Here is a 19,610-nt window from a genome sequence, read left to right as displayed (position 1 = left end):
CACTCTGACACACACAGGCAGAGTTAACATCATGATGAGGCGATTTTGGACTGCCTGAGTGAACTGTAACACTGTCCACTGCATAAATAACTCAGCTGGGTTGTGCGTGTGCGCTTTGCGTGTGTGTGTAACCAGGAGGTGTCTTTATCGGGGTGGAATGTCCACTCAACGTTTCCAGGAAGTAACCTGAAGACCTCAGCATGGAACTGAGTCACTCTTCAATTGATCCGTCTCGCTAACCTGTTACTTAACCAGACACACACACATAGACGCACATGCACACACACACAGACATCATGGGCAAAATGTCAGACTCTCACCGCTCATGTTTGGCCAGTTTACAGTCGTGCTAGCTTTTATATTTGTTTTTGTAACAAAGAAGTGTTGGAACATGTTACTTTGTGAAATAAAGGTCATTCATATACTGTATGTAAGTATACATACAGTATAGGAATATCCTATACTGAAGTACTGTGTGTGTGTGTGTGTGTGTGTAAAAGTTTTCAAGATTTCAATTTTTCCTGCATGATAAATATTTGACAAAGAAACCTTTTGATCTTAATTTGTAATCTATAACTTGGAGCGTTCTGAATGTACATGTGTATAAATATTAAGTAAGCAATAAAACACTGTGATCATGCTTTTATAGGAAAATAATCAATGACGGGGTGCTGTGATGTGGCCCAAGGTGACGTGGAATTCCTGTCACCACCCTGAAGTTGATTACTAGTTTCACCTCACACATTCACACAGAAACCTCACATTTACTAAGTTTTACCTCACTTTCACAGAAAAAGCTCACATTTACAACTTTAACCTCAGATATTGATACAAAAATATTACAGAAATGTCACCTTACAGAAAACGTATACGAAATCAATGAACAGAACTTTCTCTTTGTTAAAAAACATTTTTTAGCCAGTTTAATAATAAGGATTATGTAGAGCATGTACCATATTACAGGGTAGTAGAATGATATAAACCTGTGATTTGAATTGCAGCTGATACTACTGTTTGAGTTACTGTTATAGAAAATTAATCAACCTTCTGACCAATCAGAATTGAGATTGCAACAAACATAGGCTAACCTGTAATCTGTTTGAAATGTAATCTATTTCTTCCTCCATTGCATCTCTATTCACACCCAAGTCATGTGATCAGTGATGATTGTCTAGTGTGTCTGCTCAGATGCTGGAACAGAATAGAATTTGCAGACCGGCTTTGGGTCCTCAGAGACCGGGTTTAAAAAATAGCTGGTTTACCCATACAAATGATTCTTTTTTTGGTTCACTGAGACTGCTATTTCAGGCTGAATGCACCTGGTACAACATGTGCATGTTACTTAATCATAGAAAAAGTGGCTTGGGAAACACTGATAAATCTGTAGGAATCATACGACACTAGTGGACGCTAATGCCAGTTGCATAGCAAGACACATAGGTCCACAACAGAAAAAGACACAGGGTTGGACAATTCTTGTGCAAGGCTAGAAGAATACAGAAATGAAAGACGCTCATTTTTATTATTGGTAAAGTATGTAATTACTGAAGGAAAGGTTTATGGAAATTGCATTTTTAAACTAATACAGACTCCAAATCTGCTTAACTAGTGTAGACTACTTTTTTCTTACAATGTCATTCGTGGGGTCATGTCCTTACGACTAAAACATCACAAACCTGTGCATTTGCCATGTTAAAGCAAAAACTGCTTTTGTTATCTATTGTAACTACTGCATTTCATCTGGAGCTGACAGCTGACCCCTGGTCAAGGGTTTTATGAGAAGCAAAGACATGCAAAAGTGAAAGCCCTCAGCTTGCATAGAGGAAGCGTGCAAGGCTCGAGGTAAGTTTGGGAAGGCAGGAAGGCACAATGCGGTTTGTGCAACTAAATACAGTATGCATTCAAATACCGTGCACAGAACACACACAATGTTTTGCAGGAAGTCAAGCCACATTGCTTTAAAGCTGCTGCAAAAGGAAGTGAAACTGAAAGTTTTTAAGATATATTTGTTTTACATGCTGAACTGAACAAAAAGAAGAAAACAAGAGGCATAAAAATTAGAGTAACTCTTTACCATTCTCCTCACACCTATAAAGAAAATGTTCACGTTATTTTACCTTACACATTCACAATAAAAGCTCACATTTCACACACACACCTCTTATTTAACTGGTTTTACCCCACACGCACACACACAAAATGCTAACATTTACTAGTATTACCTCACACAAAATGCCCATATTTCCTAATTTAACCTCACACATTCATATAAAATGCACATATTTACTATTTTTACCTCACACGTTCATATAAAATGCTAACATTTGCTAGTTTTACCTCACACATTCACACAAAATGCTAACATGTGCTAATTTTACCTCACACATTCACACAAAATGCTAACATGTGCTAGTTTTACCTCACACATTCACACAAAATGCTAACATGCGCTAGTTTTACCTCACGCATTCACACAAAATGCTAACATGCGCTAGTTTTACCTCACACATTCACACAAAATGCTAACATTTGCTAGTTTTACCTCACACTTTCACAAAAGAACCTAACATTTAGTGGTTTTACCTCACACATTCACACAAAATACAACAGAGTACTAAAGTATGTTCCAAATGTTTATTTACAACAAAAATGGTAAAGAGGGGAAAAATCAAAACCAAGACAAAATGGCAGCTATTCTCCCTGAGCTGTACACAAAATACAGAGCAAATCTACAGGCAGTTCACACAGAGGACCCTTACACTTACTTAACACGCTTGACCCTCATAACACCCGCATACACACACCTAGACTGAGACCAAAGCCTTTATACATAGCCAGGAAGTAGACAAGAAACAGACCAAAAATGAAAATAAAGGCTAGACATTATGTCAATATACAAAGGTGCTCTCAGTGCCAAGGTGACCTTCTGTAACCTTTCCACTGAGGAAAGAGGATTATTTCAATCACATTCTGAATCCAAATATGAATTTTTTACTCTCAAAGTAATGAATGATGTCTAAACAGAAGGAAAAAGAAGAATGTGATTAGCATTAAATCATTCTATTTGATTTGCAATTTTGTTAACTCCCACTGAGCGCCTATCATTAGCTAGCTGAAAAGAAACCCATCTATGTACAAAGACAGACAACTACATGCAGATATTCACAGTGAAAATGACTACTTCCGCGTACAAAAATTATTTACATACAGTATTAAATGGAAAATTGTTCTGAGGGAAAAAAAAAAAAGTGACTACGCTAAACCAGAATTAGCAATAACATCCTTCATAGTTTATAGCTTCAGTGCTAAATAAGCCTCATGGCTCCATTTCGCTGTGTTATAACCTTCGGCTCGGCTCGAAAATTATTATCGCTGCATTTTGGAAAAGAATTCTTCAAGCAGTGAAAAGTGAACAGTCCAAACGCCAGTGCTGTTTAACCCTGTACAGTCACCTAACATTACTACCCTCCAAAATCAATACATTTATGATTATTATCCAAGGGGAAAAAAAAAAAGGAAACACTGGCTCTGTACGATCATCTGTAAGTTCTTCATGAGGGATCTTGCCCTTGTCGAAAAAAAAAGTCCAGGAACCAAAGTCCTTCTCAGTCACTCTTGAGCATATGCATAATTATATATGGATATTTATGTGTGAGGGAAAGTGTGTGTGCGAGAACAAGGAGTGTGAGAGCGAGTGAGAGACGAGAATGCGTTATGACGGGTGACGATGCTGGCTTGTGTTGAGGCTTAAAAGGAACTCAATGTGAGATTATTTGACTAAGTGAATGCGAGAGTGCATGATGTGAAGGTATGGATAATCAGTGGGCCAATATTCGTAAAGCTTTAATTTAGCACCAGGTGTGAGATCAGTTTCGAGATCGGTTTCAGCATCTCGTCACTTTCCTCCTCTTCGTCCCCTTCTCACTGAAGGACTCTGAAATGAATGCATCAGTCCTTTCTTTGCGTTTGCTGTCCCTGTTGTATGTTCCCGTCAATCTCTTCCTCCTCCTCCTCCTCATCTTCCTCTTCATCTTCCTCACCCTGGCTGATCAGGAACTCCTCGGGAGGCCAGCGCAGCTCTCCGCTCTCCACCTCGCCCTCGGTCGCCTCCACCACGATGGATGGAAGGCGGTCCTTCAGCTTGCAGCAGCGCTCGAAGTCCGAAGGATCCGGAAAGATCTGCGAGGAGAGCGAGACGGAAAAATGGCATTTTTCTTTGGTTGTGCTTATTTAAAGTGTCACAGTTTAAACGGTTCCAGAACCAGACAATTTATAACAAAAAGTTTCCACATTATACGGTGTATGTGAAATGGGGCTGCAGTGGTATGATAAATTGATATTACGTTAATCTTCCAGCACAATATCACGGTTTCAGTACATCACAGTATCAGCTTACAACTTTACTTATCCCACAGCGCTGTTAAATTCGCCATTCGGATTGCCCTGAAGGCGTTGATACATTTTCTATAAGAGCAGCTTTAGCAGTAGTTGTTTTTCTTGTTCAAACATAATTTGTCAAAATATTCTATTGTCATGCTGAAGTTCTTGTTCCATGACTTTGATTTCTGCAACTACTGTGTTAATGCTGTTATATTTCCAACTGTTGTAGGCACCACACAGCCGGCATTCCCCCTCCCCCCCAAACTCACTTAGCCTTAGCCTCAGCCTCATTTTTATTCTTAAAGATGATGTGTAAAAACACCTTTTTTCAGATTTTCACCTTTTCAAAAAGTCCAAGACCCCTTATTAAAACTCTTACTGCATATTTCAAGCTGCATCTCATCACAACCCCAAGGAGAAACCTTTAACAGTGTACAGAAGTAAAATGCTCTTCAAAACCCTGAAAGCTATCAAAACACCGTTAGTAGCAGAATAGGAAAAGTAATGAGTGTGCGCGTCACAGAGAGACGAAATTCAATGTGTGTGCGAGTTCTGTGTGCGTCACAGAGAGATGAAATTGCCTGAGAACCCGGCATAAGGCTGAAACATTGCTCAGGAAAGGGCATACATGACTTCTAACTGTCTCCCGCAGATTCTCACGCACACTCGGCTTTCTTATTTATATCCTTGGTTCCTGGCCTTGGGACGAGGAACATGCCCAAAAGCTTCAATTCGCCTGAGAATTGGATGGGCCCGAGTCATATTTTTAGCTCTGTCTGTTTCAGTGACGCGGACTGAAGGGATAGGGATGTCACCATCTGGGAAAGGGGCCCAACAGAACAGAGGCTGTGGAAGTAAGATGTGGTAGCTAAACCATCTCTAATTTCCATTTTGAGGGGAAAAAAAAAAAAAAAAATCAAGGAAAGAAATGGAACCTTCTTTCAAATATGAGCTCAAATACAGCCTGAGATGAAAGGGCAAGAGAAAGAAAGAATGAGACTGTTATAAAACTGTTATAGCTGTTATTAAATGTAACCACGAGCATTCTTTATCAAATATAATTTGACAACATGGGCAACTGCTGTGGTATAAGAGGAATAAAACACTTCAGGACATGCTGCTATTAAGGGAAAAAAAAAAAAAAAGAAGAATGAACTTTTGGCTGGTATCCCGACACTCATTAACATCCTGTAACAGCAAGTCTCGAAGTGTTTTACTCGAAACTCAAACACACAGCTGTGTTCTTGGGTCGGTCCCGGGTAGCCAAAACTAGACTCCGTCAAGGACAAGGCGCCTGTGCGAAACATGCAAGGATGCCACGAGACTGAATTTATTCATAAATTTCTCTTGAAGCAGTCAGAGTGCATCAAAGGACTACTGCATTCCTTCCAGGCTCATCTCTCTCAGAGAAACGAGAGAAAACATCAGCAGCCTGTATGATTGTCAGATTTTATATGAGCTGTGATGGCGGCATCAAATCCTTGCATGGTTCAGCACCTCATTTATCACAAAAAAAAAAAAAAAAAAGACTGAACACACACACAGAGTCTTTAAATAGCTCAAGAGTGTATACTAAAAAAGAGAGAAAACGAGAAAGCAGGTCCCGGAGGAGTGCAGCTGGGAAGAGAAGACCCGTGTTTTATTTCCCTCCAGCACAGAATGAAAAAGTGCCCTCTGAAAGGCAGTCTGGGTAATATGCTAATTTAGGGCTGCATTACTTACTGCATTACTGGAGCCTTAACATCACAAAATAGTTCATATGCTTGGTGTACAGATAAAGAGATAAAGACCACACACACGCAGATTTTCCAAATAGATGACCGCATACCAGGTGTGTCTAAAGGTGACATTATTAACCTCCAAAATCGATACTTTGTTGGACGGAAAAAAAAAAAAAAAAAAAAAAAAAAAATCACCACAAAAACCCTAGCATATGCTGGGGGACAAAATAGACAATTTATTACTTTTTTTTTTTCCAGATGTCTGTCAAGTAACGGTAAGCAAACAACAAGACGAAAGTAATAATGAGCAGCCACTCCATTTTTACTGCCAGTGAGACCACAGTCCCGCCTTCTTGTTTTCTATTGGCTCAGAAGACTCACATTCACCTCGATAAAGTGATGCAGCCAGTGAGCGTGTTCTGGTGCCATCCTGTTCCTCTTTTTCAGAATGGAAAAACAAAAATGATTCAAATTTCAGAAATTTGCTTACATTTTGAGAAATGGAAAAGCACCTAATGACAATTCTCCTCTGTGGAGTTGATCTTATTGTGGAAAGCAGCACCCTTCACTTCTGAAAGGAAGCCCACAGTGGAAAGCCTGGCCTGAGAATCTCAATATGACTTAGGTGTGAAAGCAATGAGCTATTTCTTGAAGTGATAAGAATGGCTGTGCCATTTTTTAGTGGTGCTTGTGAAGCAAAGCATCACTATTATTATCTTGCATACTTATTATTTTAAGTTATTGTTGTGGTGTTCAAAGATCGTGGTAATGTGAAGCAGGATCAAAACTTTGGGTACCTGGAAAGTGAGGCGGTCTTTGCTTGGGCTGAGCCGTATGTCCTCCATTGGAGTGCTGCTGATCATCACTTCGGTCATCTCACGGCACGGCACGAACACGGAGCTGCCAATACACACACAAGCAAAAGGTCAGGTCAGAAAGGCTAGAGCCTATAACTACTCAACCTTATTAACCAGGCTGGACCTAAAGAACGAGGTACTGTGGTTCAGAAACGGGTCGATATTAGGTTTTTATATCATGCCTAGCATTTTATCATAGAATCCACTATCATGGTATTATGAAGTTTTCTTCTTTTGCCCAGAATGATGAAATTTGTCCAGAATGTTTTCCAATGAACTTCACTCTCAGGAATGTTTGTCTCTCTGGGGAAACCATTTAACATGTTTTGTAGAATACTACAACATAAAAGCGTCCAAGCAGAACCCATGTAGGAAGCTAGATCCTATGAGCAACATTGAGGAACCCTTTTTCTAAGAAGGTGTTTCTTATAAGTTCATCCAAAATTAAAAGATTCTACCTCATCCATGTTGCATCTAGCATTTAAAGCCATATTATGGTCATCTTCACTACTGGAAACAAGAGTTGTATCTAGCAGCCTAAAAGTTCTTTGGTAACTCTAACATAATAGGTAGATCCCTTCAACAACAACAACAATTCAATGTAGAACCCTCAATAAACCAAGGAACTCTTTTTTTCTTCTTCTAAGAACGTATTTCTTCTGCACATCCCACCTCGTACCTGTTGCATCTAGCATTTATCCAACCAAAGAGATCCTTAAGAGATATTTCTAACAAGATAATGTATCTAAACGAGAAGATTCCTCTTGCACGTTCTACCTCACCTATACGTGTATTTGGTCTGACGTACGTTTTATTTTAAAAATTGAACATTTAAGGACACACCACAGCCACTAGCACTCAATGTTCTACCACAATGAGGTCGATGGTCCACAACTCTGCACTCGGGGGTGTGTGTGTATATTATATATATATATATATATATATATATATATATATATACACACACACACACACACACACACACACACATACATATTCACTCACACACACACACTCCTGGGCAAAAAAAAAAAAAAAATGGGCCAAGCCCACAATGGAAAAATATTAAGCTTTTAATGATCTTAACAACAAACCATTGGTCAGGAAATTAGCACTAAGTAAACAAACAGATAAAGGAAGTTAGTATGGGAGCTTTTCCCTTTGGTTTCTTTAAATGTTTAAGCCTTGTGGCCCTTGATGGGATGCATCAGGAATGGCAGATAACCAAATAATCACTAATCTTTTAAGGAAAAAGGAAAAAAAAAAAAACATTCCAGAAGATATTTTTGGAAAATTCTGTACACCCAGACATGATAGTTTGAATTTTACATCAAACATTTTAATCATTATCATGATTTTACCTTTGCATACAAGAATATATATAAGTGATTTCCCCGTTTCTAGCTTTTCCCCCCCAAACAGTTCACTGCGGCAAAAGTAAACGAGCAAATGGTGGAACAGGGGCTCTCAGGAGTGCACTTGTTTCATTATTGCTAATTTTCTGACCAAAGATTTGATGTTAAGACCATTAAAAGCTTAATAATTGCCGTTTTGGGCTTGGGCCGTTTTTTTTGCCCAGGAGTGCATATATGCATATATATAAAAATGAGTACGTGCATTGAGCAGTCATTATGAAACAGGAGTGGGTGTGCAAGAGACCATCAAATGGATCTGACACGAAGAACTTACAGAAAGACGTTTCCATTCTGTTTCTGCAGCAGAAATCACCATGCTTGCTGGAATCTGCTGATGCTGCACACCAAACATGCATGAAACACGCTGGACCTCTTGACGCACCCTATTACAAATCGCCCTAAAAGCCGTTTTTTATGGTTTCGTGTGAAGGGCGAATATTACAGCATCTGCAGGAAAGGGCATCTATTCCTGTATGAGCTGAGACTGCACTGAAGCTCCTTTCTCACACAAGTTATTTAAAGTCTGCCGGTGTAGTGGTCAGTATGGGTACGCGCACACATGCACAGCAAACACACACGCAATGGAGTTTATTTAGCTGGACCCAACATGAGCATTTACATAAGCTTGGGGTGAAGCGAGCTTGAAAAAGGAAAATGTCCCGGACTTCTTCTCACGGGACTTTTCTGGATCTGAAACGTTTAAAAACATCAGTGCGCTACTTTAGATCTTTTGTTTTTTTTGTTTTAAATATAGCTAACAGCTAACATGAGGAAACATTTACCTAATCAATATCATCAGCTACCATTAACTAAGTACATCCATGATATAATGCAGGCTGCACAATCTATTATTTCTGGATGAATTTGAATTATTTCTTATTACTGTAATTATAACTTGCTTGCGGCTGTGCACTGCCCAGTGGATTAGGAGATTAGCAAAAGCAAGCCAACTGTAGTAGCTACATAAACTTACTAGTGGCACCGACAATCATGGCTACTTCCTTCTAAGCTTTATTTATTTATTTTTTTCATAATGTTTCTTCAGACATTTAGTGAGATGCCATGATAAGAGAAATCCACTGTGGTAACTAATTGCAGGTAGGACCGGAAGTGGGGAACTGAAGAAACGTGGGACCACGCACACTGTAGGATTGGTCCGAGGAATCATTAGCTCTTTTGGTTTCTGATGAAACAACTTCTCACCAATCACAAGCGTTCATGTAGCTGGATTTAGAGATCTCATGGGGTTACTTTTTTTTTCATGTTACAGAACATATTGCAATTTCCTGTACGATGTCCTGTGATGTACATCATACAGCTCTAGACACAAGCAAACATCATCTCATACCTCCATCAGCTACAAACTAAACAAAAGCCATCACAAGGCTCTGTTCTCCTCATGTGTGTGTGTAAATCAATGGATTACTCATGTTGACCTCCTTCTTATAAGCAAAGCCTGCATTGCAAATGGGTTACAGGGAAATTAATGCCTGAGCTATATGTAACCTTGTGCAAGCTGGCCTGAAAAGCCTGTTATGTACATTACATGCTGCTATTCCAAAATGATATTCATTTACCGTTGAGTTCTCATGATTCATTACCAAGCTTAAACAGAACAGTCAAAGAGCAAGTAGCCAAAATAGCTAGCTGGTTAGAGTACGCTAGTCATGTCGTCTGTCATGTCGAGGCGAGTTATATTAGCATAGAAGGCATCCTCATGCAAAGAAACACTGTCTGAAAAAAAAAAAAAGAGTCATTTCTGAATCAAAGAGTGAGCTGAGGAATATAGCTAGCTAATTAAAAAATATTAGCTATCGAGTTACAGATCCTGCAGATGTAGTTACAGTAAATATGTACCTAGTGTTACAGAGGAAGTCTGTCCTAACATAACCAAAATGTCTCATTACCAACATATCCAAATATGGAAATACAGACCATACAGGCAAGACCAGCTTACCATGGAAATGGGGGGTGGGTGGGGCTTGTAGTGTCAGGGGTGTTTCCCCAATTTGCATATTCACACAATATGGATTTCATAATGAGGGAAAAAGAAAAGGACTTTTTGTGTGGAAGTGTTGTGCCACAGAGTTTATTAAACATTTGGCATCCTTAAGCGTTCTTTGGTTTGTCCTGACAGAACCCTTAAAGGCTCTGCGTAAGTACTATTCCTTTAAGAAGCGGAGTAAAAAAAACACCTGGAGGTGTGCTGTTATAGGAAAATAATCAATAACAGGATGGTGTGATGACGCGGAGTTACTCTTACCACCCCTTACTACAAGTTGAATATTTTATTTAACAGCACATCCTGAAGTTTTTTTTATTCCTTTTACACCACAGCAATTTGCTACCACTAACAATTTTTATTCATTAAAAAACATGATGTATTTTTTATCCATTTATAGTTACATTTAGTGTTGTGGAACATCCGCACAACAAGGTAGTTCCTGTTATCACTTATGTTATAGCACAATCACTATTAGTATCACTTACGTCTTTTTTCTCTCTTGAAGTTAGCAAGACAAAAAAAATGCACCTTGTCAAGTTGCCTGGAAACCGCAACTTCCTCTGTCCGTGTCAGAAAACTTAAAACTACAGCTTTACCTCTGAAGTGCTGACACTGGAGACTCCTTCCAGAAATGGTAAATCAATGTCCTCTTTAAAATAATAAAAAAAACCTTCACCATAAACAATTAGACACATTTTTAATCAGTTTATTTCATGCGTCTCTGTGTGAGCTATTCCTATAGAAACAATAACGTTATTAGAACGGGCGCATTAATAACTGCTGTTACAGAAAGTTTATCAACACCTTCTGACCAATCAGAATCCAGAATTGTGTAGTAAAATGTTATATGAAGCCAGTGAGAGAGGGTTGTGTGGTGGACATCTTAAAGTCAAACCTGTGTTTTATGACTTCCTCTGCACAGCTGTGGCCTTACAGAAAACAACAGCTGGAAATCCAGATTTTAACACACACACAAAAGTTGTGCAATACAACTTAAAAGAAACATTTTCCAGGCTTTCTTACAAAAATAATTCAAAAGCATCATGAATTAGGGTGCAATGGTGAGCATTCGCTTTTCCCACAATCATCTGTGGCATCTACTATGAAATGTAAATGTTAGCTTATTCCAGCTGTTATAGACACACTGAAAAAAACAGCTGAACGAGATGCAGAGAGAAAGGAGAAAAGGAGAGAGAGACAGAGAGAGAGGGAGAGAGAGAGAGAGCACAGACATAATGAATGTGCACTGATTGCGCAGACGTGTGCCTGAAATCTAAACACTCGAGCGTTGCCAGTGATATTTCAGCTCTGAGGCCACATAAACATCCTGCTCGGCTAAGAATAACAGAACATCTGCCTAATAAAACACAAAAGCGGGCGGGAGAGAAGAGGAAGCAGGAGTGTGTGCAACAATTCAAGCTCTACAAACATCTAAGTGTTAAAAGCGTCCAGGTTGTCGTGCTACAAAACGCGTCTTCTTTTCCATGGAAATGGAAATGGAAATATCTAGAACGGCCGAGTGAAGTGCCCTTCATAAAGCAAACAAGAAGTCAAAGGGATGGATGCGGACCATTAGTGCTGAGAAGAGCTATTCTTAGCATCAAAGCAAATTGACAAAGTGAGACATATTTTTCCAACAATCTTTGTATTAATGTTTCACTAAGCCTGTGTGAACACTAAGACTGGACAACATCATGATATACTGTCTGTATAATAACACAATGCCTATCATGTATTGTAGAAATATTATCATGTGATGGCGCCCACCCTACTAAGACTACTGAGAAAGGAAATCTGGGTGGCAGACGGAAGCACTAAAAGCTCAGCATCAGCACACACACACACACGTTCACGGTGGCTCAAAACAAAAGACGACCATGTTGCTGAATACCAGAACAAAACTCGAGCATTATCCTCACCAAGCTCATCCTCCTCCTCCTCCTGTGTAATCAGCTGTGGAAGCATTACTGAACATTGTGATAATCTCTAGGCAGGACATGCAGTGCTACTGTTGCAGATTTGAACCTGGAGCCTTCCTGGCATCTAAATCTCTTCATCCGCTTTAATAGGAAACATGGGAGCACGCAGCCTGGTGGATTAGTCGAACCCGAGCGGATCAGGAGGTTTGTGGGAATAAAACCGTGCTCTTTGTTCTTCTCTGAGTCACTGGTAATTTCCTCCACGCTCTGCACAATCTAAACAGAACAACTCTGGGGCTGTCATTATTTGTTTTATTAAAAAAAAAAAAAAAAAAAAAAAAAGCTAGGAGGGCAGATCAAATGCCTAACCCACGCTAGGTGAGCTAACGTTTCAAACAAATGAGCTAAGATTTCCACTGGTTCTTCTATAAACTGTGAGACATTGCATTCACTCTGAAGATGGTGAATGAATGTCAGCCTAGGGGAGCGTGATATGGGAAAAATATTCTATTACGATACTTGATGATACATATGCATCATGATATCAAGACCGTGGAAGTACGAGGTTCACACTTTTTACATTAGCGGTGTCCGATATGACAAAATTAACAATAATACTTAAAGACATTTCTATGATATGCATCACGATATGTAGGTTTAATAATAAACTGCAGGCAAAAACAGTAAGGTTGCATTTTTGAGTAAAATTCAAAACTTTAAAAGCCTTAACTTCTAATCAGCTGCTTGTTGTATTAGAAAAAGGTTATGCAATACCTATAATAGAAAAGTGTACTGTGTCAATTTTTCATGATACTGATGTTATATGATCATATGGGCCAGACTATACACTGGTTTGTATATATGACTTGTGTTTACTGCTGGTTTGGGCGGGGGAGGGAGGGAGAATGGCTGGCTCGACGACCCACAATGCATCAGCTCCATCCCTCGGTGCTGACACACATTAAACTCACAGGGCTATCAGACTGCGCATACCTCGCATTGTTTCCCATCTGCTCCGACTCTATATCTTAGCCGTCAGCATGGTAGCCAGAGAGACGGAAGCTGACACGGTCAGCGGTGCTTGCCAAGCAAAAATGGACTGTCAGACGCAAGCAAAAGGTTAGGAAAGAATGCAGGGAAGTATCGATGGAGCGTGTCAAAGCAGGAGACGCCAAGCAAGTGGGTTCAAGCAGGACAGTGACCCAAAATAACCTTTACCACTAGAAGATTAACATCAAGACTGTGCTGAGATCAACCGCAATCATAAACTGGACTCCAGTCACCATGCTGGAATTGGACTTGGGGAAATTGACTTTCTTGGTCCTCCAATCATATATTCTTGGGTGCCAAGGTAGAGGAATGAGCGCTGGAGCAAGACAACAAGAACGGAAGCTGGTGCTTGGCAAGCAAAAATAGACCACCAGAACCGCAGCAAAGAATAAGTAAAGAACAGAGGAAAGCTAGTCTTCATGAGATCAGGCAGGAATGGAGTTCAAGATGGAGGCTGACCCAACATTCTTTAACGTAGATTAGGACCTTTAGCCACTAGAAGATTAGCATCAAAACTGGGCTTAGATTAGCCAAACATATAATCCTGACTTTAAGCCTGGTCACAATGTTGGAACAAAGATCTTAGAAATGGACCCTCTTGGTTCTCTATTCATATCTTCGTGGGCAGCAAGGTGGCAAAAGGAATGGAAGCTGGTGCTACAAATGAAAATGGACCACCAGATGTGCAGCAAAAGGTCAGGAAAGAATAGAAGAAAGCCGTTCTTCATGTGTTCAGACAAAGAAATGGAGCTCAAGATGGAGACTGACCCAAAACAAGGCATTTTATTAAAGTTGAATAGAACCTTATCCACTAGAAGAACTGGCCTTAAATTAGATTCAGCCTTGGAAGTGGACCCAACTGGTTCTCCATCAAATCTTCTCTGGCTGCAAGGTAACAAAGGAAATGGATGCTGATGCTTAACAAGAACATCACCAGAACTGCAGTGAAGTATCAAACAATGGAAGGAAGATGTTCTTCATGAAATCAGTGGAGCATGCCTAATTATTAAGACAAATCAAGAAGCATTATGGTCCAAGACCACCTTCATTAAAATACATTATTACCTTAACCACTAAAGGACCATCGCAGGTGTCTTGTTAAATAGTTCATAGATTGTTAAAGATGTTCTACTAGATGGAACCTTTTTCCTGCTCATATCGGCCCAAAACAATCCTCTGGCTGTTTGAGGTTGAACACAATGCTGGATCCAAGTCACTATTTATTCATCCAAAGGTCTTTACAACGAGGCCCATTTTTACCCAGTTTGTACAGATTAGTTGAACGCAACCTTTAGACGTTTGAGCCTGAACACAATGCTTGAAAAACAAACAGACCATCCTGGTCCTCCAATCACAGTTTATCCCTCCAAAGCTCTTTACAATGAGGCCCATTTTTTTCCCACTCAAACATTTCCAGTGAGGGGCAAATTTCCAACAAGACTAGGTTAGTTTACTGCTAACCATAAAAAGTGACACTGTAAAAATCTATAAGCAAAAGTCAAAAAGCTGAAAACGACAGTATATAGAGTCAAATTTCCAAACAATAACTTTTGTTAGACACCTTCGGATTCACCAAGGCTTCCTCAAACATGAGCTGTGTTTAAAGAGGAAACACAAGGCCTTTGTAAGAGAAGAGATCAAGGGGTTTTGCAAAAAAAACCACCAGCTATTGCAAGCTATTGCAGGAAAACAGTAAGTGCACACAGAGAAAGAAAGCTCTGAAGATCTGTTAAGGAGGTCAAGTCGATACATCCTGTTCACGGTGCAAAGCAGTTCGAACAGGTTACATAAACATTAAACGAAGCTACACCGACATGGGTACAGAAGCGCTATTAATGTTGCTCCAATTTCCCCAGGGGTGGGTTGGTTTTTTTTTTTCCCTTAGCTGAAAGATGAGGTGACTTGTTCATGCATCGAGAAACATCAGGTGATGGCAAGCTTAGGTGACTTTGCTGTATTGAGCAGAATACATCTGGTTTCCCAAGAATTAGCTCGAGGTTTAAGTAAGATTAGAGAGGAGAGGAATATGCATGAGGCTGGAATCTATATACACTAATGAAAATAAAAATATAGTTAAAAAATTTTAAACTTTTCTTCCTCCAAACAAAAAACCAATCAAGCCTCGAATGTTACACAGAGTCTTCAGAAGTAGATCTGAGTACTATGGCCTTAAACTATATGTCCAATATGGAGCTATTTTGGACTCATTCCTACTGAGTTAGGGTATTTTCGTGTTTTATTAAGCAGTAGCAGATCGATTCCACACAATGGAACATGACCTTTCACTGAGACTAGGAAAGTAACAACCGAATGACTCACATTCACCGCAGTGCAGGATCGGAGTGGAAATACCACCGAGAAACTTCCAGTGCAACTAACACTGAGTCTATAATGTTGTCTATTGACTACACCTTCCTTCATTTGCCGTTTTTGAATTCAAATATCGGGTCCAAATCCAGAACATTTCTAACCACTCGGGCATCACAGAGTTTGGTACGCTATCAACAACAACAACATACATTCCTTTATTCTGGATTGGAAATTTTGTGTTTTTTTTACAACGTGCTTGTTGAAGGAATGAAGTCTTCTCCGAGGTGAAGTCTCTGAAATTTCAGCTGAATTCAGGATGCTCAGTAGAAATATAGGATATCTGTACCTTTCCTTGTTGCTGCGATGGTACCATCAAGGGGACATCTTTTGTACCTTTAGTATGTATGGGAAGGTGAACATGATGTACCTTTAGTTAGCTTTTCAAGTAAAGCTTAAAAAGGTACACCGGTGGTCTTTAAGGTCCACTTTTGTACTTTAAATAGGGATTGCATGTCTGCAGGTGAAAAATACACCTGGTACTACACCAGCAACATGGAAAAGAGTACCTTTATTTCTCAGAGTGTAGGGCAGTGGTTCTGAAAGTCGGACCCACGAAGGATAGCCAGGTTTTTGTTGTTACAGTATTGGAAATCACAACCTCCTTTATTGAAGCTGTTACAGTTATGATAGTTATTAGTTGGTGTCTTGAATCCAAACCCCAGTAGCTCCAAAACAAGCCTTTAAATATCATCAACTTGTGTTCTGTTGGTGGAAAGTTCAGGAATAAAGAAGCTCTATGGCTCCTAGAAATAAACACAATGTTATTGGGGTTGCACAGTGGTGCAGTGGGTAGCATTGGCACTTCATTGCTCAAGGGTCCCTGGTTCAAACCTGATCTCAGGATACTCTGAGATTTGGTTCGCTCCAGGTTCTCCTTCCATAAACATGCCAGTAGGTGGACTTGCTACTCTATATTGCTTCTAAGTGTGATCGAGTGTGTGCATGAGTGTGTGTGGTGCCTGGTGATGACCTAGCATCCTATCCAGGATGTATTTCTGACTCCCACCCAGTGGTCTTGAGACAGGCTTCAGATCTACCACAACAATGACCTGGATAAAGGTCCTTCCAGAAGATAAGTGCAGAAGGGAATCTGTGGAGTTTATTTATATAGTTAAAAGGGTGCATAAGTTTGCACACCCTTGCTCAAGGGTGCATCATTTTGACACTAAACTACTGCAGCACATTGGAGGCGAATGGACTTGGGGGGGGAAAAAAAGAAGAAAAAAATAAATAGCAGATCTATGTGAATATTGAAAAGGCTTTCTACAGTTAAAACAACTGATAAGCTATTAGATTTGATAAATTGTTAACCTTGTAATAGTCACAATTAACATACCTGTTGCTTGTGTAGCCATGTTTGGTACAACTCATATCCATTTATAACCCTTGTGCTGGGCTTTAACTCAATTTAATTTCATTACAGTTCGAGTCAGGTGTTTGGGTTTAACAGAAAGGAGGAAAAAAAAAAACACGAAGGCTGAATCCCAATTCACTGCACACTCCCTACATAAACGCACTACATTACGCATAAAACAATAGGATTAAGTAGTGCACTAGATTATCAGCAGCTAGCCATTTGGGATTGAGCCTTGCAAAGGAAGTTAAACACTGACTGCACCTGTTTTTCGATTAAATAATAATAAAAAAAACTCATTTGTGTCAATGCAAAACAGGAAATGAATTCATTCAGTGTTAAATCCATGTAAAAAACAAACAAACAAACAAAAACAAACCAAATAATGTGTATTATAACAACAAAAATAAAGAAAGAAAGAAAAGAAGAAAGAAAGATGGAGTGACTTACTGGTACACCTGAGGATAGCAGGCAGTCATGTAGAGCTTCACGACATGAATTTGTAGCAATGCGATGAGATGAAGTTGCAGGATGAAAAGATTGCAGGTGATTGAGATGTTTAAAGGACAGCACTCACTCTCTCTCCTCCATGGAGCCCTGGCACTATCAGTGGCGCGCGCCAGACTTCGCTTTTATACAGGAGGCGTGGACCTGCGCGGAAGCCACGCCCCCTGGCGCAGAATATTCATGAATGGCAGTGTGGGAATAAAGACGATGACGCGAATGCCACGAGAGCCAATCAGCAGCCGTGTTTTGATGACGACAGTGGAAGAAGGGCTTCTTGACAGACAGATACACATATATGCACACACACACACACACACACACACACTAAATGATGCTGTCTACACTTAACACTAATCCCAGTCTTAGCCCTATTCCCAAATATTACTGCATTTGACATTTTATTTTCCAAATAAAATCTCTTTTCCTTCTCTAATAAACATGAAAAATAAATAATAGATTTTCTTCATGGAAACTATTGAAATGTCATCACAAGGTCAAATTTGCCAGGCATTCCAGTGCTATAAGAACACACACACACACACATGATATATAATTACATAAATTTATTCGATGGTATGGTTAGTGAACATATTATATAGAGATTGTATCACAGTTTTGCATAATAATAATAATAATAATAATAATAATATACATGATAATATATAATAAAAATAATGTCTGACTATACATGATAAACTATAATAATTAATTATAATTATTATGTTGCAGGGAATAAAGCTGATCATGCATTTTTATGATTTCTGTTTATGATATTCATCTTATTATTTCAGATTTCCTCTGAATAAGCAGCTGCTGCAAAAAGGGCTGTGTTTTGTTCTCAGGACCTTATCACTCACACTTGCAATATTGCTTTGCAGTTTTTCAGTGTATGTAGTTGAAATAAAGGTGGTGTTACAATGCAGATTTGCCCAAAACTGGCTAAACTCAGTTATTTTTCTTTCTCACACACACAATTTCCATCATCAGTTGTACAGAACGTTAATATGAGAAGGAAAAAAATCACAAAACTGAATCCTGACCATACAGGTTTGTTGCTCTTAAGATGTGTGTTGCAGAGCCGTTTTATTAATGAACTTTGCTCTGGAGTTTCCATTCATGCATACACACTGTACTAGACAGATCAGTAACAACCTGGCAACTCAGCATATAAGCCTCATCATTACATTTATAAACACTATAAATTTACTACCATGATGAAGCAGAGTTTATCTCATATCTTATCTTGCAATTTTCTCCTGAATAATCCTTGACACCGTTCCCTTACTACATTACACGGGAACTTACATTACAGATTCCTTCATAAATTTTCTGCTATCTCTGCGTAGATGAGCTTTGGTCTCTAACTGAACAGTTGGATGTTCAGTTGTGAGTAAATGTAAGTAATAAAGTGTGTGAAAGAGTTAGCATTACACTTGTATCAGCACCACACACACACACACACACACACACACACACTACCTTTTCATTGTCACTACTGTGCTGGGATTATGTAGCTTTCTCAATGAGCAATTTGCTGTAAATAATACATAAAACCACATAGCAACACCCTAGCAACCACCCCAATTACCCTAGCAACCGTATAGCAACACCCTAGCAACCACCCCAAGTACCCTAGCAACCACACAGCAACACCCTAGCAACGGCCCTGGGTACCAACGGCAGTGTGGTGCTGGAACAGAGTTTGGGCCTCTTAGTTCCAGTGAAGGGAAACTGTAATGCTACAGCACACAAAAACATTCTATACGATTGTGAGCTTCCAACTTTCTGGCAACTGTTTGGGGAAGAACCACATATGTGTGTGTGATGATCAGGTGTCCACAAAATCTTTCAAAACATATATCGTATTTTCACTAATAGACAGAGCAGAGAGAGGCTGCTAATTCTGCATAACAACAATCTGAATTAAAACCTCCAAATATCCCTTGAGGTTAAAATAAATCTCTTATTCAGTGTGCCCTTAGGGTGTGCAAACTTTTGAACTAAAACTGTACATATAAACTTCCATTTCATT

At 39.4% G+C, this 19,610-nt stretch overlaps 1 protein-coding gene across 1 annotated transcript; it reads right to left on the bottom strand.

Moving 5' to 3' along the window:
• Positions 1-2,620: 2,620 nt before the first annotated feature.
• lbh (LBH regulator of WNT signaling pathway) lies at positions 2,621-17,695 on the bottom strand. The gene is made up of 3 exons (XM_026939317.3): positions 17,522-17,695; positions 6,899-7,001; positions 2,621-4,179 (listed from the first exon to the last, which is right to left on the bottom strand). The coding sequence occupies exons 1-3, from the start codon at positions 17,548-17,550 to the stop codon at positions 3,949-3,951; spliced, it is 363 nt and encodes a 120-aa protein (XP_026795118.2). The 5' UTR covers positions 17,551-17,695; the 3' UTR covers positions 2,621-3,948.
• Between the last annotated feature and the right edge of the window lie 1,915 nt (positions 17,696-19,610).

Source organism: Pangasianodon hypophthalmus, chromosome 3 (genome assembly GCF_027358585.1).
Source record: "Pangasianodon hypophthalmus isolate fPanHyp1 chromosome 3, fPanHyp1.pri, whole genome shotgun sequence".
NCBI classification, from domain to species: Eukaryota; Metazoa; Chordata; class Actinopteri; order Siluriformes; family Pangasiidae; genus Pangasianodon; species Pangasianodon hypophthalmus.
The sequence above is the reverse complement of the archived record's forward strand: the minus strand, read 5'-3'. Positions and strand labels throughout refer to the sequence as shown.

Excerpts from the sequence above, each read along its gene's own strand:
- lbh (XM_026939317.3), bottom strand. The coding sequence starts at position 17,550 with ATGACTGCCTGCTATCCTCAGGTGTACCA. Across the intron at positions 7,002-17,521 it reads TGCTATCCTCAGGTGTACCA|CTCCGTGTTCGTGCCGTGCC; the intron begins GTAAGTCACTCC and ends GTGTATTGGCAG. Across the intron at positions 4,180-6,898 it reads AAGACCGCCTCACTTTCCAG|ATCTTTCCGGATCCTTCGGA; the intron begins GTACCCAAAGTT and ends CTCTCCTCGCAG.